The following is a 24,675-nucleotide window of genomic DNA, read 5'->3' on the forward strand; positions in this document are numbered from 1 at the left end:
CTGTTACCTTCAGCCTGTGGAAGGAGCTTTCTTCAGGGCTCAGAGGCCACTTCACAGTTACTGCAGTGGATTAAGGCTGGTGCTGGTGCAGATGGGACATTTTTTGAAGAGTCATTTTTTTTGTGTCTCATCATTAGTGAGACACAGGTCACAACTACAGGCAGTTTTTGCTTTACTGGAGTCTTTGGCTAGCTTGCCAGTGCATGAATATAATGCAAATACAGTATTTGTTCTTGGATGTGCCTAGAGCTCAGAGTCTAGAGAGGGAATCCTTAACTGAATTCTTCAAATCTAACTGTGACCTAAAGCAGTGAGAGAGAGCTTAGTGGGGCTCTGCTTCAGGCCTGACACCTTTATTGAAAAGGAGATGGTTTCTGGAGTTTTACTGGGCAGAATTCTCCCTTGCCCGTGTGCTGTGTTTGTCTCAAAGTGTGTGTATTACCTGTTTTCATTTCGGTTGGGGCCCAATTCATCAAGGCAATCCCTAGATGAACTTGTGTGAGATAACACTTGTCTGAGCACAAGGAACTTGAAACAAACCAGTTGCAGTTATGTAGTTAGGAAAAGAAAAAAAACAACCCTCCAGCAAAACTGAACAATCCAGTCAATGGGTATTTACAGATGCTTTATTAATTACACAGGCAGAACATTGGACGTGCTTGGTAGGAAACAGTTCAAGTTACATAATACTCTGAGGAGATTGAACCATCTTAACCAGGTGGTTGGTAACACCTGGAGGGGCAGTGATAAGCCTCAGGTGTAGCAACTTGAGCTAATTTTGTCAAATTTGCAGTGGGTTAGGCAGTAATGCAGTACTGCCTAATTCAGCTCCACAGAAAATGGAAGGCGATGGAGACAGGTAAAATTAGGAGTAATGTGAAAGAAACCAAAAGGAGAGTGAGGGAACTTGCAGATGTGTAGTCACCTACTGTAGTTTAATTGGCAGTTTCAAGAGTCCTTCTGAAAGAGTGGAAGGTGGAAAGCTAAAGGAGGCAGGGAAAGCAGTGTAATACATGTTAAATGCATCTTTGAGTAGGGTTTGTAAGTTTTCTTCTCCACAAAAGTAAAAGCTAATAAAAGGCAAGAGTGTAACTTTTGACCTGAGGTATAACTATTTGACTTGATCTGGAAAGAAATCAAGTTTTATGGTAGAAAATGGATTGGAAAACAAGCAACATTGTGATATTACTTTATTGCTCACTGGAGGTAAGTTTTTAGTCTGCAGGAATGTGTTTTTTCACTATAAACAAATACTGTAGTCTATATAAGTTTTATTAAGCCCATAAAAATGCACATAGTAATCATAAATGCATATAAAAATGCAGCAACGACTGGAAGACATTCATACATCAGTGTAGCCTTTTCCTTGAAAAAGTATGGAGTCATTATTTAATGTTGACCTTTGTATTTTTTCATGGCTCTTTGTGGTATGAACAGTCATTTTCCTCAAAAGAGTTCTTAAGACTTCATGAATAAAGCTAGCAGTAGAAACTGAGAACACATAAAAAACCTATAGAAGATATTTCTGTCTACCACAAAATTAGAAGCAGAAAATACATCAGTACATTTTTTCATTTATGATTTGAAGAGAGCAGGCTAACAGTTATAATCACTTTACACAGAGTATATAATTTATATTGAAAGCTGTATTGACTGCTGTAATGCTGGAATTCAAATGTTATTCCTCAGCTCAGTGTTCAGTTGCTCTCCTACAAATGAAATATCATCTGAATTGTGATTATTCAGGATTAACCTCTACCTCAGTGGATTGATTACTGTGCTGGTTTTGTGTCCATTTGTGCATTGCCCTCTTTAGGCCGTTTTAACTCCCTGCCAGTGCCAGGGAGAATTCATATATATGTTGAAGTGACACTCTATCTGCTTAGTGTTCCTTAGAGGTGTGTTTAAAAAGAAGTTTTGCCTGGTTTTGTGGAAAACCAGGATGTTTTTATGGTATTTACTATGTGTTAAAAAAAAAAAAAAGAGGCAAAATCATAGGATCAGTACTTTAAACTTCCTAAAGACTGTATTTGAAATCTTGTGACACCCAAGTTCATTTTTTGTGAAATTTGAAGCTCGCTGGTTTTTATTTTGGTAACGCTTTCCCATTATGGTACTTAGAATTTCTGTAGGGTTATCAGTGGGAGGGATTGGGTTGTATCAGAGCATTCATCACACTAGGCTAAAAAAATCTCAAAGTACAGACTTTGGGCTTACCCTGCAGTGCAGTTAAGGACCTGGGTAACTTTAGGCTAGGCAGAACTTTGGAAGATCCTTCCTCAGTGAAACAGTTTCTTGACAGAAGGTATTTAATTCAGAGAAGAACAGGAAATCTTCACCAAGAAGAGGAAACAGAAGCTTTCATGGAATCAACGACTTAGTTATCCTTAGTGATTTACAGTAAAAGTGCGTTGGGACTTTGGGGAAAATAATGAAAAGAAACGGAGCTGCTATTGGTGGAGCAAAAGGGATCGCATCTAGAGAGCGTGCTGCTTCATTCTGTACAATTTATAGAAGAAGAATTTAGCTAGTTAGCAGACAATCTGTTCCTGAGCAAATACTTATTTTTGGGAGTTAATGGAGTGAATTTGTCTGAAAAAAAATCCTTGGGGGTACATTTAATTCTTGCTGTGCAGTGTGGACAATATATCAGCAAAGCTGCTCTCAGATGCAAATGAAACAGGTGGTGAGGCAGTGCAGTGATTATTTACTCCTCTACTATTTAAAAATCTCACTTTTGCATTTGACTTTGCATTTTGTTCTCAAACTGGAGTTAAGTCTGAACCAGGATTCATTCCTGAACCACTGTATTGCATCTTTAAGTCATGGCTGGAAGGTCTCTCCCAGGGTTTTCTCTCACTTTCCAGCAGAATCAATGTAAGACCCCTCACGGGGAAGAGACAGTCTTTGCATGAGCTTCCACTTGCCCGGAGGCTCTTGAGGGACTGGGAACATGTTCCTTTTGTCTACAGAAAGGATGTTAGGTTATCTCTGTTGCTTTCAGCAATAGATGGCTTCAGGGAGTTGGCCGTTAGAAGTACCACACCTTTCTGGAAGTCCACTGGAAGTAATTAGTGGCTCTCCAGGGTGTTTTTGCCTAAATGTGTCTTTTGTTTTGTGTTAATGCCCAGTGGAAAGCATTGGGAAATCTGAGGTTGAATGAAGCTTGAACCTTCATCTTCATTTAAAGCCTTCATCCTCTGCTTGGGGATCTGCAGTGTGAATGCACTTCTGTGAGCATAGGCAAGGGAAAAAGCCTTCCACCCCAAGGAAGTTTGGACAGCAGAGTGAACTTGTTCATGGATAATGTATCTCTCATGGTCTTTAAGTGCATCTTTGCCTTTCAGTTGTTTGGTAAAGAGTAGGAACTGAAAAAATCCGGACATGCATTTCCAGTTGTGCTCTCTCCTAGATACACAAGTCCCACGTAATGTATAAACTGAGGAGAGCAATGTGATTTGTTGAATTATTTTTTAATTCAGATTTGTTACTATTTTTTAAACCAAGCGTATGTGCAATACACAAATCTTACTCTTCAGCAATTTCTAGCCTGAAAAGTTGATGGGTCACCATATTCTGGAGAGAGGAACCCCCTTCCAAATACAGAAAGGCAAACCCTCACCCAATAGTAAAAGCACCAGTTAAAGTGCCTGTAAGAAGTTGTTCAATAACTGCAGGAATAAAAGAAATGTGCATTGGCATATCTTCTGTGTACAGGCAATGGGCATGAAAAAATGCACTCTTTGGTGCCTTCAGAATCTAAAAATCCATCCAGCTAATGAAATCTTTTATCTACTGCCAGTGCTGCACTTACATGCTCAGTTCAAAGTCTTATTTTCCCACTGCACCTTAATTAGGGTATTAATTGATGTTGCTAAACCTCATCAAGGATGGTTTGTTCTCTGTTTGTTATGTTTTCAAGGAAAAGCTGTGTAACTGCTTTCTTAGTGTCTTAAAAATGTTTGGAGAAAATGATCATGATTTTTTTTTGGCAGAGTTCTGATTTCAATCAGACCAGCCTACAAGAGAGCCTTTTATTTGTCCTGACAAACTTTGCTCTTCAGAAGGACAATTATTTTATGATTGAGAACAATCTTGGATTTTCATTTTGCAGTTTTGTTTTTGAAGTTGCAGTGTACTTGGGTTTGAAGTCCCCTAGGGGAAGCTGTTTTCTTCCAGAGATTGCAAAAGAAATGTGATGTATTTGTGTAGTTTATACTGCTTAGGGGCGAGACTGTGGTGTAATGAAGATTTCTCAGATTGCAAAAGCCTTTCCAGATGTGTGATACGTGACAGTAAGGTCTTATCCGAGCCAGGGCTTGATTTTTCCTTAAGGACTATAGACATTTACTATTGCTGAAACAGCTTGTCCTCCTTTTTAGCAACATTACAGCCTCAAAAGAGACTTCAGGTTCACACATGCCCTTCCTCCTGCTTGGAAAAATTACACACAGGTGTTTGCCTCCTTCCATGTGATTTATTTGAATTACTGTGTTTTGGATTTGTGTTAAGAAGATCTCTTCAGGAGCTGGCGAGGGAAGTACCAGTGGTGAGTGTGCTGATGGCTGGGACCATGTCAATGACTTCCAGGGATCTGAATTGTCTTTGGGTGGAATAGCTATGAGCCTCATCACCTACTGCTGAGACTGACTGAAAGCCCTCTTACTTATGCATAAGATACATGTGGACAAGTGCTGCTTCAATGCCAGGAGAAGAAAATTCTACCCATTTTCTCATGGAAACAGAAGCCTTATTAACAGTGATCAAAATGAAAGGCAAAGGTCTTAAATTTGCTGCTGGCAGTGCACTGTAGTATGAACTCCGAATACACATCCAAAATACAACATGTGTTTATTCCAAAGTAGCCAATACTACTTTGTTTAACTTAATAGATATTTTTAAGACACCGTATATAAATATTACAAACCTCTATTTGCTGTTGTAAAATGGCCTAACATAAATTCCTGGTGCCATTGGCACCAGTTGGTTTCAAGTTCATTCTCATTCTTTGAACAGGGGATTGGAGTACATGATCTCTGGAAACATTTCATCCTAATTTATTATTCTGTGACACAGTGTACATCAAGGGCTGTATTTGTACTGAAATGTTGGAGCCAGTGTAGCTAGGAAACAGGATAAAAAGTTGCTGTAAACTGTCTGTATCTGCCTTGCTCATCAAGACCGGGACAAAACTGCTTAGAGCAGTAATGCTGGAATAAATAAGCAATAAAAATGGATAAACAGGAGCTCCATATTGCACACGTTTGTACTGGATTCCAAGAAATGAAAGTAAAGTTTTTCTTGAAACTGCCAAATGAATTTGAAAAACCTGAGGAACCATATGGTAAAGAGAAAAAAAAAAACAAACCTGCTGAGAATTTTTTGTTCTGGTGGAATGGCTGGCATTGCCTTTTTATTTTACCCTTGAAATGTTACTGCTTTAGACATAGAAGAGTTCTTTAAATCAATAATATTTGCACTGAGTCCTGTAGTGTGCTTCATTTTACATAGGTGGTGTAGGAACGAAGTGTGAGTGAACCCAGATTTCAATCAGGGATACACAAGCACCTCAGTGACTGGGGCAAAGGAATTAAAATACTGAAGCCAGTATGATTTAATTGTTGGGACCAGTAGTGAAAACTTCTGACCTGCACTCCAAAGAAAAACAACTACTTTTTTTTCTTTTTTTTGGAGGGGAGGGAATAGCATCTTTTAGGGTTGTATTGTGATGATATAAAGTCATCTGTGGGTAGTTTAAGCTGAAGAGTCAGGAAGGAAAGCATAAAATCAAACCCTTTTTTTCACATACTGCATTAAAAACCAACCTATGGCAGTTTACTTCAAATAAAAGAGAATACAGTGTCAGTGCATTGATGAAAACTGGATTTCTTCAGTCTTAACCTATTTTTTTAATGTGGAAAAGGTGATACATCACATGGGTAGGGAAGCAGTGAATTGTATTGGAATACCAGGGAAAGTTGTACGAAGTACTTTTGTGTAGGCACAGGTGTACATGGAAGGCCCTGCATTCTAAATCTCACCCCCTTCAGAAAGTGTTTCTTAATCTCTTCTGAATTTTCAATAGGAAAAGTTATTTATTTGTCTGTGTACTGACTAATGCCTTGTAATTGCTTCTATCAAGTAAGAAAGAATTTGCTTTTGGTGTAGTAGATTATTCTTGAACTAGTAGTGGTGTCCTAAAATGTTGATAAAGGAAGATTTGCTTTATTTCATGGCAGGTGAACTGTAGAAGTTGTTGTCTGACTCCAAAACAACTCTGGCTGTCTGTGTTGGTATTTGCAGCACTGCAGAGGTCTGGCTCTCAGGCAGTTTTTGGTCTGCACTAACATCAGAGTGGTTGTAGGCAGCACAGCTACTTCAGGGAAGGCTGTGATGGTGTCGAGTGTGAGTAGTTTACAGGAGGACTCGATATTACTACAGCAGGACAAAAGATCTACTGGATCCCAGTGTCCCAGCCTCGCTTGTACCTTTGTCAAACCTGTCTCTTTCAGCCTGTTGATATTCATTTGCAGTGAGATGCTTTTTCCATCATCCATTTAAACTTGTGGAGCATTGTGGAAGAGATTTTTACTTCAAAGGAAGCTGTATCTCTGTGGTGTACATTATAATAGAAGATAGATTGGTTCTTTCAGGTTTCAGATTTCAAGTTTCCATGTATGTTGTCACTGTTGGTTGCACTGTATATGCTGTATGATATGAGCATTTCAGTTGAAAACCATACCACTAACTAAAAGAATAATTTTTTTGATAGCTCAGGTCAGAAATTACTTTGTGTTGAATTACAAGTCAAGATAAATGTTATTGGAGCTTTAAGGTCTTAAAAGTAAGTTTAAAAGAACAGCGTAAAAGCTGGTTATGGTTTGAAGGGCTCTGAAAAATTAAGGGGCAAAATCCCAGGCAATCAGCTGAAACCTTAGGCTCTTACTTTGAAATTTCCTCCTGTTTTCTAAACACCACTCTGCAGCTGTTACCTGCTGAGCCTAAATTGGGGTGAGGTGGTAAGATTTCTCATCACTGTCACCTCTTTCCACAGCTCTTTTTCCCTCCTGCAGTGTTTCCCTGTTCAAAAACATTCTTTGACAAAATATTTCTCCCCTCAAATGAAGGCTTTGTAGCAGAGATGTTTTTTGGCAGTTTTGAAGTCTGAGCAGGAATACTTGCTTACAGGGCTGATGGCTAATTTAAGTTTGTCTATTTATTTTATTTAAGGTTGCCAATCTTGCTTGTTCGTTGTCAACAAATGAAGATGGAACGAAAATTGTCCAAATGGCAGCGAATCACATCGAGACTTTGTGCCCACAGGTAGGACTTGCTCACTTCATTCCCACTGTAGTGCATTCACCCTACACTAGGGCGTTGTCACTCAATGCAGATGTTTCCTTGTGTTCCTTTAGTCTGACTTCACGTTCCATTTACACAGCCCAGCGTGGCAAATGAAGACCAAATGATAAATGCAAATCCTTAGGTAATCTGTTCATTTCCTCTGTGGTTAACACAGAAATGATTAATAGTCTGCATTGGTTGGGAGTTCTTAAAAATTGCAATTGCAAAGGTATGCTGCTCTGCTGCTCTGTTTCTGAAACGCCTGATTGAATGAGCAGTTGTAATGTGAAAAATTTGGCATAATTTACTCTAAAATAGTACCTATTTTGACCTTTAATTTGAAATTCACCACTTGATTTGGGTTTTGTGTAAGTGAACAGTAAAGTATGAATTCTTCTGATTATCACCAATTTAAAAACTTGAACTTTCATCTTAAGGAAATGGATGAAAAAAAGCACAGCTACAGACACACTTTTTCTAAGATATTAAGTACCAAAAATGTGTTCACTCTGTCATGTTCAGAGTTACAGATATAAACTTCAGCATAAATCGTTTAGAGCAAAGATTTTACTGATTCCTGTGAATCTGATCTGTGTTGCAGCCTTGAGGCTGCATAATTTCAAGATCATTAGTTCTTTGAAGAACACTGTACTTTACACAGTGGCATAAGTATTCTTACCCTTTTGTGGTAATGTAGCTGAAATAAAAGTTGAAGAGCAAATATTAATATGTTCAATAGCAGGCTTGAGAAGTCCATTTTATGCCTGTTGAATAAATGTGAGTCTTGGAGAAATGAAAAATATCTGTCAAGGAAGTGTGATGTTCTGAAAATGTCACAAATCAATGTTTTCTCTTGAATAATTCAGTTTTGATGTCTGTTTTTAAAACTTGAAGAGTTCTGTGTTTCAGATCACACTCTTAGGTGATTTAATGTGTTCCTGGATTTGTAAGGACGGCTTCTTCCATCTTCTTTGTTTCTCTAGGGGTCAGGTGCACTTTTATAATGGATTATTATGCATCCTGATACAGCTTTTTAATTGAAATTGAAACCTCCATATCTGATACCAGGATAAAATCTAATTTTGACTAAAATATTGATTTTTTTTCTTCACAGCCATTTAAATTTCTAGGCTTTTAATTTCCTATACTAAAATGAAAGTTTCTTGGGTTTATTTCTTTCCTTTTTGTTTAACCTCAAGGTAAACTGGGATGAATTAGTTGATGATTATAGATCTGACTAAAAAGAGAATGTGGAATACACAGAAGATTATATTACTACTAATGGTGTGTTCATTGTGCAGGATTTGCTGCTTTCTTAGATAAGGACCATGCCCTGTGAAAGCAATTTGCATTTTGCCTAAGTAAGAAATAGCAGATTAGGGCTCCTGCATTTTTTCATGCCATATCATTTAAAAACATCCCATGGGGAAAATAATTATCTCTTAAGTTCCCTGTGAAGCATGTCAGAATGGGGAAATTCACATGCAGAACTCCCCAATGCTCTTAAATCTTCAGAGTGAAAAGAAAGGTATTTTATGTGCTTTACAAAATATTTCTTGAAGGAAGCCATGGCATGGATTGAAATCTGATATGGTAGAAATAAAAGAGCCTCCCCATCCCTAATGCCCCAAAAAGTACCAACCAAAAAACCCCCAGCACTTACAGAAAACACCTTGGAGTTTTGCACATTTGACAGCAAAACTTCCTATGGGGCACAGAGGAAAAGGCAGCTACAGAATTGGCAAACACTTCAGGAAAGCCTTTTGGCTTTTGTTACATTAATCATACATCATACATCTCATCTATTGTAGGTAAAATTTAGAGGGTTGATTTTGAACCTTCTTTTTTTCTGTTTTGTCAAGTGAAATTATTAGCAAATATTTTGACTGTTCAACAAATGAAATAAACTGGACATTTATATTGGAGCCAATGCAAAGCACATAATGATCCTGGAATGCTATGAATGTTTCATGAGAAATTAATTTAGTGTTAAATCAGTAATAATAGAAAAAAATTAACAGCTGGTTGCATATGATTTGATGAAGAATTGTTTCTGTTCATGTAACTCGCTGTTGGTTGGGAGAATTGGGTGTTGTCAGGTGAGTAAGATCTCCAGTGTCACTTGTCTTGTCACCACGTTACTGTCCTGCTGTGCCAGCAAAATCTTGACTTCAGCTGAGTGCATGGGAAAGAAAGGGAAGGGAAAGAACCAACAGAAGCAAACAAGCTTTTGTTTTCAAAAGCAAGGCTATAAAACTGTAGAACTGTTTCGCTGATACCATTTTGGGTTTGTTACTCGTGCTTCAGTTCAGTGGTGTGTTTGGGGAAGACTGTGGTGGCTCTAGCAGTCCTCTGGAATACCTGAGAGATGGTAAACCTGTTAACGTAGAGAAGGAGAACTATCCTGTGGGAAACCAGAGATTAGCAGATGAGAATCTGCTTTCTCTATCTAAATTCTTCATAGTTTTTAACATTTTTATGGTCTAAGCAGCTTTCAAATCCTGAGCTGCTGCTTTTGAGAAGAATGTCCTTGAGCCTAAAGCTGGAACAGTTGTATCAAAATGGAGATCAGGGGTGGGTGGTCTTAAGGAAAACAGCTAAGATCATCTTCAGTGTGTCAGAGGGCTCACCTAGACGCTTCTTGTTAGCATAAAGGTCTCTGGAGAGTTGTAAGGAGCAGGGGGTTTGGGATGTTTTAGAAGAACTGTATCTGAAATAGTGAATTTTATGCTCACTTCCTTTGAAAGGGAGCTCTCATTGGAGCTTGCTGCTAGTTACCAGAGTGGTACAGGGTAATTACTGGAACATCATGTAAGGAAGGAAAATGCAAGAAAAACACACCAATGATCATGGTTTAGCTTAATCTTCAGACGGTGATAAAAAAAAATGTTGAAAGTAATTTGATCCCATGGAAAATTTTACCAGATTTTTTAAAGAAGAGGTGTAAGCACTGATATAAGCAGAACCTTGGATCTTAGTATTTTGGTGAGCTCTGTTTTTCTTTGAAGTACTGAGAGATAGATAGATAGATAGAAACCATCTGGTTATAAACTGAGGTGAGAAGCAATTCTGTGTAACTAATGAAAAGCGCGTAACACTTGGCACAGTTGTGAAGGATTCAGCGTGATTTTGAATGCCATCTTTTCTTGCTGCTTAGAACTTAATATGCTGCTAGTAGCTTTTAATACTGCCTGGTATGTGATAAACCAGCATGTAGCAGCGTGGTGCTCAGATGTTGGTCGCTGCTGCCTAATGCCCAGTAAGCGCCTCCTGTGGAAAAGCCGCTTGGGTGAGCATTCGGGCGAGGCACTCGAGGCCACACACCACACTCAGCACGGCCAGCTCAGCAAAGAGAGGCAGCAGGGCCTTTGTGTGCTCAGTTCCAGCGAGGTTTATTTCAGCACCCCAAAGGGAAGCCAGAGACAAAAGACAGCCCGTGTGCTCCACACGAGGTTTAAGTAGGAGAGGGCGCGGGGGCAGCGCAAAGGGCAGCACAAAGGGCATTGCCCTGCAGGAAGATGGGGCCACCAGGGATACCACAACCAGTGAGGAAACAGGGAAAGGAGAAACCACGAGAATTAGGAGCATATGGGGAACGAGAGCTGGGGTTGCAAGGCTCCATGGGGAAGTCTTCTCTTTCAGCCTAGGTGGAGACTCTCTGGTATACAACCCTCTCCTCCTGGGGATTTCCCTGAGGGCTTCAAAGGATTCCACACCAGGAAATACAGAAGGTGATTTTTTTACTATGGTGGTAAATAAATCACTGTGGCAGTTCAGGTAACATGGAGAGAGGTATTGGAGTAAGGAAGATGCTGAGCTGATCAGTGGGAATAGATTTATACACATCATGTTTACAGACCACTGAAATACTGATCTGACAGCTGTCTTGAACACTTTGTATTTGGCTTGTCCAGCATAATTCATCTGTTTCTTCAATGCCAACATGACAGTCTGGAACTGACTGCTATATTTTGGTATTATAGAGCTGTTTCTCTACTGACACACGTATACCTGCAGCGAGGAGAAGGGCAAAAAACAGCAAGCCTTGTAAGAAATCAGCCCCTGCAGCCTTCCTTTCTTTGAATTTGAATAATTTCAGCACCGCTGTAGTGATGCTTTCTTTCCTATCTTGCTAGCAGAGAGTATTAAGCTTGTCATGTGTCTTTCAGTATCATGTGAAAAGGTCTGCATTTATCAGTAAATTCAGAAATACCACCGAACCAAGAGCTGAGGGATTGAGGGTTTTTTTGGAGAGCGTGTGTGTGTTTGCAGAAGGGATCCAGGCAAAGCATCTCCATTTCAGTCCAGCAGCCATGTGCATTCTCTGCTCTTCCAAGTACAGCAGCGACCTCCAGTTTGGTGCAAAGTGTCATGGAAACCTTCAGCAGCCCAACAGTGACAGCTCTGTGCCCCACACCCAAAAATCTAACTTGAGAAGCTCTACTTCCCAAGCAGGGCTTGTATGCTCTCTGCTTGCTTTCTTAGAAAATGATTGTGACTTTGTTATGCTTTATAAGTTTTGATGAAGCTTTCATGTGAATGTCCTATAATTTTTTTTTTCTCAAAATTAAACATTGTGTTTTTCTGTTACGAAAATGGATGGAGGAATTGAGCTCTTCCTTTGAGAAGAGCTAAAGAATTCTTTCCATGGATTTACACTTAAATTGTCTAGCCTTTTTTTGTTGATACAGACAAATGGATATTATTTCCTCCTGTGTAATTTTCTAGGAAGTAGGTAATAGCAAACATGAAAATTCTTGCTCACAAAAATGAGATTTGATAGCTAATCAGTGGGCAGGATCTTTTGATGTGGTGCATTTTTCAGGTATTGGAGTTTAAGTGTGTATTTTATAATGCTGTGGATTTTTGAAACTAGCAGTTCATATTTTCTGTGTATTTACTCTTTCATGAGAGAAAAATCAATCATCCATTTTGTTATTTGCTCTGGCACATTAAATAGTGGGGAACATTGAAGAAGATTTTTTTTCCTTAGCCTCATAAAGACTCTTCACCAACATCACTTTAATAACCACAGTTTCATTTTCTTGCTTGAACCATCTTTGTGGCATCTCCTTTTATCTGTATTAATACAATTTCCTTCAGATACAGGGCAGAAGTAATGGGGGAGAACGTGGTAAATCAGTGAGTTCTCTACCATCTGCTTTAAAAGACAGACAACAGATGTTAGTAATCCAACAGTGTCGGACTTCTTAGGTATCATCTCCAGCCTTTCAGTGGAGAATTTAATTAAAAGTATGTATTATGCCTTAGTGATACTATGCCTGAAAAGAAAGTTACTCTGGTGAAATGATGGTTTTCATGTAGGTTTTCACCATGTTGCAAAGACAATGCTGCTGAAGATGAGGATTTCATCATTAACCTTGGTATTTATGGTAGACTTCTTGAGCACTCCTATGTTTAGTTCTTTCTCATGCATTCTGGTTCCACGATCACTTGGTGTGGTTTACAGCGTCAGTGCTGTAGGAGACTTCCCTCTCTCCCTGCTCCTGAGCTCTCATTTCTGCCCTTCCCTCATGAGAAGCAGTAGCAGTGCCACAGCTACTCAGCAGTCTGGGTCAGGAAACTGCTGTGAATCCACCAGGGAGCAGAAGGTTAGGTTTCCTTCAGGTCAGCTGCCCAGTGTAGTTTGCTGTGTGGATGCCTGAACTGAAGGAAGGGAGTGAGGGCAGTCTAGAGGAGCTGCTGCTGCTTTTGGTGGCACTGCAGACTCACTGGCTGATGCCAGCTTGAGCTGGCAGTGGCACAGCTTTGGTGACAGAAGGCAGTGCCCAGGATTGGTGGAGAGCTGTTGTTGCTGCTTCCCAGGAGACATTGTGTGGCAGAAGTTGTTAGTCTAGTCCTCAGTGGAAGCCTTGCTGTGTGACCCTGTTTGGATGGATGGTGCTCTGCACTGTCACAGCAGTGCAGTGTTCACATGAAGGGCAGTCTGCACTAAAGGGGCGTGTACAGAACCAGATGTCTGGCTATATGACAGACTGAAAGTGGTACAAGGAAAAGATCTCTTTTATATCCCCTAGCATAATGTACTGACACTAGTATTTACAGGACATTATCTTGCTCAGTTTATGGAAATGGAGGTTTGTAATTTTCAAAACATTGTAGCGAGCTTATTGGGATCCTATGAATCCTAAAGCTGTGGAACACCAGAATGTGTTGGAAGGCACAATACTTTATGCTTCTGTACAAATAGACTTAGATGTTTACTTTGGTTTGAACTTCTCTAATAAACAGTTTGAAGGGGGGGAACCTCCCCTCCCACCGTTACTCTTAGGTTTCTCTGAAAGTCTTGTGCTGGCTGTGACTGCTTGGCTCACTTATGATAGTACTTGGAGAAAGAATAATTAACTACAAAATGCCTTGAGGTTGTTTTCAGTCTTAACTTTCATCTTCCAGCATCTGTTGTGTTAGAATAGAATCCTCAACAAATTCTCACTTTGTAATATTAAACAAAAATACAAACCCTGAGGAGCCTCAGCTTCTGTAGCAATATGGAGGCTATCCTGTTTTATCCTCTTCGTGCCTCACCTGTAGTCAATGTACATAACACATGAGACTGATTGAGACTTTAAAGTTGCTGGAGGGCATTTGCTATAGATTCATATTGCACCAAAGTGCCATGAATGTTTTATAAACAATTTGTTTTTCCCTTTGCCTTTAAAACTTGAAAGTGTTTTTCCTAGAAAGGTATTTTTTTTATCTCCTCAACTTCATCCTTCTTTTCTGGATTTATAAGTTAGAGATGCTACATTTCATTGATGACAGTCCTACAGCAAAATGCCAGGAAGGGAAAGAATGGCAATAAAATATCATTATTAGAGACGTCTTGTAGTAAAAAACCTTCTGAGCCTGGGGAGGAGGGTAGGAAAGCTTAGAGTAGTACAAGACAGCAAAATAATACCACTGTTAAGAGATAGTCTTACATGGTTTTTGGAAGAGAGGGATGGGCAGCAATAAAGAGTCAAAAATTTAAATGGCTGTAGCATGTAGTATTAGAGAGGTGTAAATAGCACAGGCTGACAAGGGAATTCATTGCTCTTGTTGAAGCAAGGAGCTAAAATCGCTGATCCATGAATCCATCTGACATGGCTTTTTTCTGGGACATTTTGCATCTCTGTTACCAGCTTTATATCTAACCTGGAGATGTTTCCCAGCTGGAATACTGGCAGTGTGATGGGGATTCTTGTGGATGCCCAGCACCCTGCAGTCATCTGGGGATGTAGATGAGGAACAGATGGAAGCACTTAGCCTGGCAAGCACTTAGGGAGGTGGATGAGGTACACACGTGTCTGGTGTAGCTGCACTGATGACAGGATGGGCCGCATGGTCCACGTTCTTGTGTGTGCCTCTGTGTCCCAGGAGCTGCAGCTGTGGAACAAACTTTCTAGAGATTTCTACTGCCTTCTGCATGAGCTTGAAAGCAAAGGCACAGCAATTTCTTTTTATTCCCTGCACATGATTCCCTTGCCCTTTGTGCATGGTCAGACTTCAGTGATTTGGGGAAATTCTGGCACAGCTCTGAGAGAGGGTGTTAAAGGAATCATGTGGATGTGGTTCTGCCTGGGCCAGACTGACCCCCAACAGTCCCTTCCAGCTGCTGCCATTCCATCAGTCTGTGGAGTATCTGACCTGGAGAGGGGCGAAAGCACAAATGTTACAAATGTTGGTTGATTCACGTCTCTGTATTGTAAAATGCAGGCGAACCCAGTGGGAAGAAATGATGATGTCTGACTCCAGTTCAGAAGGCTGAACGATTTCTTTATTATAACTATGCTATAATACATTAATATACTATTTAAAGGAGATAGTAAAACTACAAACCTACTTTTTCTAACTAACTCCCAACTCGTGACGCTGTTCCCGAGAGTGCAGCCACAGATGGGTTGGATTGGCCACCAGGCCCAAACAATCCTCACCAGAATCCAACCAAGCAATCACCCCAGGTAAACAATTCTCCAAGCACATTCCACATGAGAAAAACAAGGAGCAGAAATAGAAATTGTTTTCTCTTTTTTCTCTCTGTGCACCTCTATGAAAAAACCTGAGAGAGTGAAGAATGTCTTTGTGACATCTCTGAGCTTCCAGGATTCTAAAAAGAGCTTTTTAGTTTTTTTTATAGCAGTGTAATCAAATTCAAGGCAATGGATGACTACCCTTCTTGTGTTTTCATGATTTCTGAGTGCAAACTACAATGCTATAATGTCATTAAATGTGGCAAAGAGAGGTAACGTGAACTGCAAGGGGATTTTCTGTGTTCCATTTTGCATTCATATTTGCAAAAATATCTAGTAATTTGACTGCCTGCTTTATTAAATTCCTAATTAAAAGTAATTAGGGAAAGTCACAGCAGCTTTGAAAGTAATAGTAAAAGTAGTAAGTACAGCAGCAGTTTCCTTCCTGTATTTCTTAGATGATTGTGCGTTGTTGTTGACAAGGAGGCAGAGTCTTAATTTGCTATTCTGAGTTAGAAAAGCTCTCTTTTATGTCATAAAGCTTTTGCTACTATTGCAAATAGAGTAATTTCAGGTGTTGTTTACCAAGCTAATCCCCCCCCAGTATATCTCTAAGTGATGAACTGATAGGAATTAAAGTTCAGTTTTCAGATAAGGTCATGCCGTGATGTGTATTTTGGGATTGTAGTTCTTTCAAGACTACTCTTAGGGTTTTGTAGGCTACACAGGCAACTTGATGTGTACTCGTAGATAGTTTTGGATTTGTTAAGAGCTCTATAAAAGTCTTTGGTGGTGTTGGTTTTCACATTTTATTTCCCATGTGTGCTGGTATTGGCATCCTAGCAGGAAAAGATGTGGACAGTGTGTTTGGCTAGGATGCCATAACCTTACTCTGGATTTCAGCTGTCCCTTTCTGTAACTTCCTCGAATATTGAACTGTTATCCCATGTAGCTTCTGATACCCAGGAACTGAAATGAGACCTGGCTAACAGGATGGTGGCTGTTGTCCTGTGCAGGAGCATTTGCTCTAATTGACCTCTGACAGTAAGAAGATGTGTGGTAGAGAGTGTTCTGACCACATGGCTATAAGAAGAACATCAGAACAAGCACAAATGACTTTGGGTGTAAAACCAGTGATGGAGCCCTGTTTTCCTGGGGTTGGCTGAATGTGTGTCTGAAGATGGGAATTCCTTGTTTTCCTTTTCTTGCATGCATGCTTCAAGTGTGGTTCTTAATTGCTGGCTGGGGTTAAACCACAACTACTGAATGTTCTTACTTAATGCTGCAAGCAGGCTCTTCCTATTGCTGGTCCTGCTGTAAGTGAAGACAAACACATCACCTGAGTGTTATTCTGGCCATAATCCTGCTAGAGGAAGAATCTGGTCTGCATGGGCTGTTGGCTTATTTGTCTGTTCACAGTTCTGTTGTGTTGAACTTGGAGTGAGTGTAGGTGTAGAAGAAGGGATTCCAAGTGACCTCACCCCTGATAAGTCACAGTTGTACTAATTACCAAAGAAGAAGAGCAGCCTTGCCCTTAATGAGTCACAGCTGTGACTAAAAAAAAGCTAAGTGTGATAAAAGTGGTGGGTTGGCTGGTCAGAGGGATCCTAGAGGAAGAAGGCCTTGAGGAGGTAGAGGAGGCCTGAGGGAGAAGGAGCAATCCAGAGAGACACGAAGAAGAACAAAAGAGGGAAGAGAATTGATGCTGCAAAAGACCTGCTGTGAGGCCAGTCTGGGTCTGATGGAGTTAGAGGCTGCTGTTGGAGGCTGCAGTCATAGTGGAACCAGGTGAAAGCCTGCGGTCAGGCAGCAAGGAAATACTTGCAGCCATATTCCAGCAGGAACAGCCAGCAGGCAGTCTCTCAGAGAAGCCAACAGCAGAAGTTTGCTGTAGTCAGAGGCAGGATGGCTAAGCTGTAAAGAAGAATAAACCAGGACCCTTTCACGTTGTTAAATGAGAGTCTGTGTCTTGGCTCATTTCTACCCCTAATGAGAGGTGTGCTGCAACAGGAGAGAGGAGCAGCTCGGGAAGATTGGGGTGTTTGTAGCCTGCAGCAAGGAAAGCCTTAGCTGTACCAGAGCTGTGGGAGTGTGATGTGTGTTGGTGGCTGAATGGCTTGGCCAGTCTGAGCAGCAAACCCAGCTAGGCCCAGTGGGAAGAGGTTTTATCCCAATGTAGTTGGTTCTGTTGGTGCTTTGATAGAGCATTTACACAGCCTAAGAAAACGTAGAAAAGGTTTACATCTTTAAAAAGCTTTGCTCCATTAAGAGACTTGGAGCACAAAGGTAAATATGTTTATAGTGAACTGCAGGTAGCAGAGCTCCAGATCTGGATGGAGCACTGTTGAAAATAAGATTTCCACTATGTTTTGTTTTGTTATTTTATACTCAAAACCATTATAAGCAGAATTCAGATTTTTTTTTTTAAATTTTCCTCTTCTGTGTATCAGTAAGTCTTGAGTATTAATTTAACCTTCCATTTTAAGAATATGCTTATCTTGAAATCAAGATTTTGAGAATGCATTGCTCAAGGCTTGATAAACTTGGGTGAAGTGTTCTGTAGCTTTCTGAGCAGAATCTAATTGTCCCCATGTATACAGACTGTGGCTACAAGAAGTAATGGTTTAGTTAAAGCATTCAAACTGTGGCTAAAATTATTTAAAGTAATTGCCCAGTGCTACGATTTGCTGGATCCTAGGTGAGATCCTGGATAATGGGTGTATAGCTAATATAAAAAATACAGTTGGAGGAACAGTGTTTTTTTAAACTGAGTCAAAAATGCACTTTTGGCTCTTGAAATAAACAGGGAAATTTGTGCAATCCACCTCCATACCTTTGAATATCCTATCCAAAACATTCCCTGGGTCACTTACAGACACTATTCAAAAAGGCAGAAACAGGAATGTTTATTCTTCTTACTTGAGTTTCAGTACTGCAAAATAAAGTGAAATTAACTGAAATTATGGTTCCAAGCAAATCAGACACCTGAAATCTGACCTGCAAAAAAAGCCCAACATTTTTGGGGATCTGCTGTCTGCTACACTTGTCAGGTGAGGTGAAGTAATCTCTGGAAGGAAAGTGCTTTTAGATGCACTTAAGAATCAGTCTGTAAGCGTTCAGCCTGTTCTCATGTCTGCCTCCAAAAAACAGAGTGACTGTTCACCCAAATGTAAATACTGAATATTTAACTGCGCTCTCAGTTCTTTTGTGCTTTTGTGACATTTTAAACTAAAATAATGGAAATGTTTGTTTTGTTAAAGGTAACTTTGTGTGCCTTTTCGGTAGAAGGGTTTCAAATTCATTCAGAAATGTGCATGTAGTCCCTAAGTAAAGCCAAAACACAGATGTGTACAGGGCTAGGAAGAACTCTAGAGGACTGCTTGGTGTGTGTGGGTTGGGTTTGGTTTGGTTCCTGAGGAGCACATCGTGCCTCTCAGCAGGGCTAGGCTATGCTGGAAGGTTTGCTTTTGAGTGAAATGACACAATTTGTTTTAATAAAATACAAAAATCTTATCCCAGTGTAACAATAACATATTTCTATGTATCACTGGCCACCACTGCCCAGACACCAGGAGACAAAACCGTGCAGAATTTTGTCTTAATTTCTTGCCTGGTGTATCAGATCAATAATTGTAGAATTGCTGGGTTACCCCCTTGCCCACAGTTCTGTTCGTTCTTGAGGGATTGCTTTATCTGTGTGCTCTTGATTTAGTCACACGTTCCTCGGCCAGTAGCTTCTAATAACCATGTAGAAGTTTAATCTTCCTTTAATTGTTGGTATCAAGAAGGCTTTTGCTAGATTTTAAGGTGAGGTAATATAACTATTTGTTCACTGATGTTTTTTGCAGAACTTCAAGTTGCCTCATATTCTCAGAACAAGTAAACTCATATATAACTTATCAAACTTATTACCAAACACAGTCAAGTATGTTCAGTGTTAAACCACGTGCTCGAGTAAGAGCCCTCCTTCCTGATTTTAAATTGTGGGGAAGGAGAAAGAATCTTAGTAAGTTCTTTACATACTAGCTGTACCAAAGTAGAGATTGCAAATAGGACTTTGAAATTTTATCTTGGGTCATAATTTGTCTTGTTTTCACCACTGCATTTAGTATTTTAGGGATTGCCGAGTTCTTATTGTGTCGTTGCTTCTTGTTGGACTTTTGAGTCTCTCTCTGAAGCAGTAGGTGTCTTAATCTTGAACATAATGTGGAACTTCATGGTCATGTACCACCTGTACACTTACCTCCTCATAACTGTCAGGACTAGATAATGCTGCTGAGGTCACATTTTCTGGGATGTTGTGAGGACGGGAGTGGGCTGTGGATGGAAATTCTCCTATGTTCAGAAATGGATGAAAGGTTCTTGTGGAAGTACAATCTTGCTTTGTCTTCATATGTCACTTTTGATATAATGATTCAATAATCTCCCTTTACTCTGCATCTGCTTTCAGCTGTTTCCAGTGGGGTTTTTGAATTTACAAAACAATTCAAGTAAGTTTTATTAACAAATATAGCCAGTAATTTATTTACTCTTGGAATGCACTTAGCCCTTAGGGTAGAATGTGTCTGTATTGTCTAGAGCTGTTATCAACATGACCTCAATTTTATTTATTTACATTGACTGAAATGCATTTTATGATTAAATATGTTGTATACAAGATATTCAGCTTTCAAAGCTTTAAATTGTTATGGGTTTTTCGTATCTGTGTTTCTGCAATTGCTTTATAGGCCAGATGCCAAAGCAACAGTGTCACATATCCTTGCAACTTTTTACCATTACAGTGGGGTTTTTTGCTTCCAAGTTTGTTTTTTTGACTTAGTAGTAAATAGACACTCTTTTTTTGCAGAGCTTGGTTATATCTGGATATTTAAGCTCCCCCACTGTGTTAAGAGAAGTACAAGGCTCAGCTTGGCAGAGGTTCCCCACGATTTGGTGTTAAGAGAACAAAAATAGCAGAGTGCCAGCATGTTTCTGTGGCTTCTTTAGCAGAACCATTCTGTCCTAGTAGTGACCTAGGAAATCCTGTCATGGTGTTTGCTGCATTGTTTATATTCTGTTACCTTTTCCTAGATTACCCTGGGGAAGTGTGTCACTCTTGCCCTAGAAGGAATTGATGTCAGTATTTATCATAGAATTACTCTGTAACTGCATTTCAGAACAACAGTAGCTCAGGTTGGAAGGGACCTTAGGATGTCTACAGCCTTTTGCTCATAGCTGTGTGTTTCAGTGCTCAGTTTCAAACTGAACTCTGACTTTTCTCTAAACTTAGACTGGTTAAGTGTTGAAAGTCCAAGGGTGGAGACTGCAAAACTGTTGGGGCAACTTGTTCCACAGCTTGACTGAACTTGGTGTGAAGTTGCTCCTGTGTGCACCTGTGCCATCTCTCCTCAGCTCCTCCCTCTGTCTGGTTGCTGTCAGAATACCCTTCCACCATGGCTGTGAAGAGCCTGCCTGTGCTGTTTTTGTCATCTCCTGTGTGCTGAAGGGTTACTCTTGGGGCCCTCTGAAGCCACCTTTTCCCCAGGCTGAAATAGCTCACTTCTCTCTCCCTTCTTTGCAGGGTGAGAGCTCCAGCCCATAACCTTCTAGGTGACCTTCTGTAGGCCTTACTTATTGTTGTCTCTGCTGTATCAGAGAGCCCCAAACTGGACAGAGTTTTCTAGGTGTGATCCAGCAAGTGTCACCTCTTCCTCTGCACCGTGGCCATGTCCTTTGAGTGCGCTGTGCTGTCAGCTTTCATTGGGGAATGCTGCTGACACGGAGCAGGGTGTCAGGTCCTTTTCCAGCAGAGCTGCCCCCCAGCCAGCTGCTTCCCCAACTATGTCATGATGAGTATGTTACTTCACCTCAGCTGCAGGACTCAATTTTAGATGTTCAGGTGATCGTTTTTTGAAAGAAGGAAGAAAAGCCTCAGGTTCTCTTCCATCAAAACCAGCTGGGCACGAGTTTTCTTCCTTACAGTCCCAGGCAGTGCAATTTCTTCTGTGATGTAGCATGAGGTACTTAGTTTACTAACAGCTTGGAAAAAAATCCACCCTCTAAAAGCTCAGAAACCAGTTTTCTGTGTTCTGTTGTGTTACCCACGTACATACCTCAATTAATCCTGTTCAGGTATGCTTAGAAATTGGTCACATTACATGAATTAATTGGGGTCAGCCTAAGATGCACAGAATAGTTTTGATATTAACAAAGGCATGAATTCTGATCTCTAGAAATGACAGACTCAAATGACACATTGATGTACTGTTCACCTTGAATATGACCATCCTGTTATACTTCCTTTAGCAATAAAATATGGAGCTACAAAGTTTCACCTTACTGTAGCAAAACTCTGAAGTTCCAAAAGGGGTTTGTCCTGGGGTGAGCTCTTTCAGCTTCGCTGTGGTAGCTTACTCTAGGGCAGAACTGACCCTTCTGTTCTTGGACGTAAATTTCTCAAGCATATTTGAGAAATATTTGACTGAGCTTGGCTCTGCTGTTACTCTCAAGTTGTATTTGCTCACCTAATTTTGTTGGAAATTAGTCTGCTGGATGTGCAAGTGAATGTAAAGCTGGGTGGCCAGCTCCTGTCATCCGAAAAGAAAGATAATCGCCAAACAAAATCCAAGCTATTAATTAAGGTATTTTTCTTGTTTGGGTTAGAGGGGCTAACAGTTTTTGGTATTCAGAATGTCTTTAATTTCTAAGAAATTTCTAGTTTTCTTCTGCTGCAGTCACTGCCGTAGCAGACATTTGCCATTGCTTCTTTCTTTTTTAATTGAAAGACTGTAAAAGTATTGTCTTGTAATGTTAATCCAACCCTGCAAATGTACTTTTTACTCCTCCTTTTGGCTGACCTTGGGCTGGAGGATTTATCCTTCCCTCAAGGCACCATCTCACTGAACACTGCTTCCCTGCCTCCTGTGGCAGGATGGACGTCTGCTGTCCCCAGATTGTTACTTCTGCAATAAAGGAGTAACTGTGCCAGTCTTGAGCTGACTGTGTGAATAGTGTCCAGGTGTGGGTTTGTGGGCCTGTAATGGTCTTGGTGTTTTGTTTTTCCACCCCCACCCCACCGTGCACCCTGTTTTAGCCCATTGTGCACAGGGGTACGTTCCTGAAAGCTTCATGTCCTGTGCATGCCTCAGATTCCATTTTCATTTACCTGTATTTTGATGTAGCAACTGGCTGTTCAGAAGTTAGTAGAAGGTAGGATCTTATTACTGTCATCATTTTGCTGTGTCCTCAAGCTTCTCTCAACTTGTGTAATCACTGTGCTGTTAAACTTCAGACTGGTTTTCATTTGATGGAACATACAGAGTATGATGTATCCTGTACTTGATGAGGATATATGGCTATTACTGCTGTGAAGCTAATAATAGCACATGCTGTCCTCGCCTAGGTTGTGCTCACAAGTCCAAGGATTTATTTGAAAACTGGTGGCTTAGCTCCTAGTGAAATGCCCCAGCAGTGAGCAGGAGTAGTAGCAGCTTTCTGGTAACCTGAACTGTGATATTTGTGTGCAGGAATACAAATGGGGGAAAAGTAATAATGGAATTTGAACAGCCTAATATACTGTAATAAGGTAGAATAAGGCTATATTTAATTAGCCAGTGACAAATGTTAACCTTATTTTAGATCAGGAAGCAGTGGTGAAACAGGGACTTCTGATGAGCTTTGCTCTCATCGTTTCTTGAGGCCAATTCAAATAAATCTACACCACTAATGATAGTTGGAGTGAAGAAGGAAAGCTAATAAACCTCATGAAGCCTAAGAAAGTGACATTTTCAACTTGGTCTCTTGTTGGTGAGTCTGAGTATGACCCAGAGTGAAGTTTTCTTTTCCTTTCTTGATTTTTTTTTTTCTTCTTTTTACAGGAGAAGAGGGTTTAAAGTCTCCCTTTTACTTGTGTGATAATGTATGTCTTCAAGTTTGTTGGGCTAGATTGAGAGTACACAGTGTGAGCCATGCGTGTGGATCATGGCTTTGGGACAGTTCCAGCTAGAACAGAGCTCACATTAGATCTGTGTCTAGCCATAAGTCTCGTACCTTGATGTGGTTCCCCGGCAGGACAAACACATACGGGGTCTGGAGTGTGCTCTGCAACTTACATATGACAGGATTTGCTTTTCATTACTATCAGTCTGAATTGTTCTCTGGTATGTTTTTCTGAGTTGTTTCCACACTTCTGGAACCCATGTTTATCCAAAATGAAATTAAGTCTTTCCTTAATGGGACATTAAGGCTTAGAGCAATTTACCAGGGGAACAGTAAGGAACAGTGTCACCTTTAATGTTCAATTCAGGATTAGCTGCCTTTGTGCAGGATGGACCCGATTTCACTTGTAGCTGTAAATTTCCTGAGGGTAGCCTTAGGTAAATGCTCTGGTTTGTGTTGTTGAGGTGGTTTTAGAGGTGATAGTTTGCAGCCCTTGTGCAGCCTCAGCCCATAAGATGTGCCAGTGCAGTCTCTGTGCTGTTAGGGCAGGGTGCCCACCTGGGCTGTAGTTACTGCAGGCTTCAGGACTTTCTTTCCAGAGATATTTGGAGTCGTAAGGATTTCCAAATGCACCCATCTGATAAAGTTTGCTACATGCTGTAACAGTTTTGATGATCTTTCCAAGCAGTTCACCTCTTTATTGCATGTGGTAAGACAAAAGTTGGTTCTTTTTATCTTTGGTGAGATAAAGGATGCTGGCTCTGATACTGGAACAGCTTTTTGCACTGTCTCATTGTTACTTTTGGCAGAGCCAACTTGGTAAATCTGCCAAAACAAAGAAGAAAATGCAATTAAAAAAAGACTATTGTATTTGAGCAGAAATAGAGTTTGACTTTCACTTAATATCTAATTAGGGGCTTAAACAGAAAAGTTAGAAATTACCTGTTCAGTATTTCAGTCTTGATGGACACATTTTAAAACCTAGTGTGTTTAAAACTAGTTTAAAAACTAGTTAGTGTGGTAAGTCAGAACAGGACCAATGTGACCTAAGAATTATCAAGGGGAAATTTTGAGCCCCTGGCTTAGTAAAATGATCCTGTGAAAATGGATCAAGCGTGATAGGAATGAAAACAGTCAAAGCCTCAACTCCTACAAATTTCTTAATTTTAGAAGTGTTGGGGAGGCTGCTGTATAGCTGAACAGAAGTGGGCCTTTATGTATTGCACTGTCTGTGGAAAGTTCCGTATCTTGGGTATTGCTATTGAAATAGAGAAACTGGAGGTGATACCTTGTATGCAACTGTACAGGGATAGGCACTGAATTGAGTTTTTGGGTGTGCTGTGCATCCTAACAAAATGTATAATTTGGACAAAAATACATGTGCTGACTGCTTGAAACCTGCTTTCCAACGTTTTCAAATGTTTAGAGTTAGAATTGGAAGAAT

The 24,675-nt window shown here is 40.3% G+C and overlaps 1 protein-coding gene across 7 annotated transcripts in view; it reads left to right on the forward strand.

Moving 5' to 3' along the window:
- The window catches only part of CTNNA3 (catenin alpha 3), a 430,920-nt gene that overhangs the window by 270,993 nt on the left and 135,252 nt on the right, over nt 1–24,675 (forward strand). For all 7 annotated transcript variants that reach the window (XM_053948596.1, XM_053948593.1, XM_053948594.1 and 4 more), the window contains one exon: nt 7,231–7,323. In XM_053948596.1, coding sequence (XP_053804571.1) covers nt 7,231–7,323 — 93 coding nt within the window. The remainder of the gene's footprint in view (nt 1–7,230; nt 7,324–24,675) is intronic.

Source organism: Vidua chalybeata, chromosome 8 (assembly GCF_026979565.1).
Source record: "Vidua chalybeata isolate OUT-0048 chromosome 8, bVidCha1 merged haplotype, whole genome shotgun sequence".
In the NCBI taxonomy this organism is placed as follows: domain Eukaryota; kingdom Metazoa; phylum Chordata; class Aves; order Passeriformes; family Viduidae; genus Vidua; species Vidua chalybeata.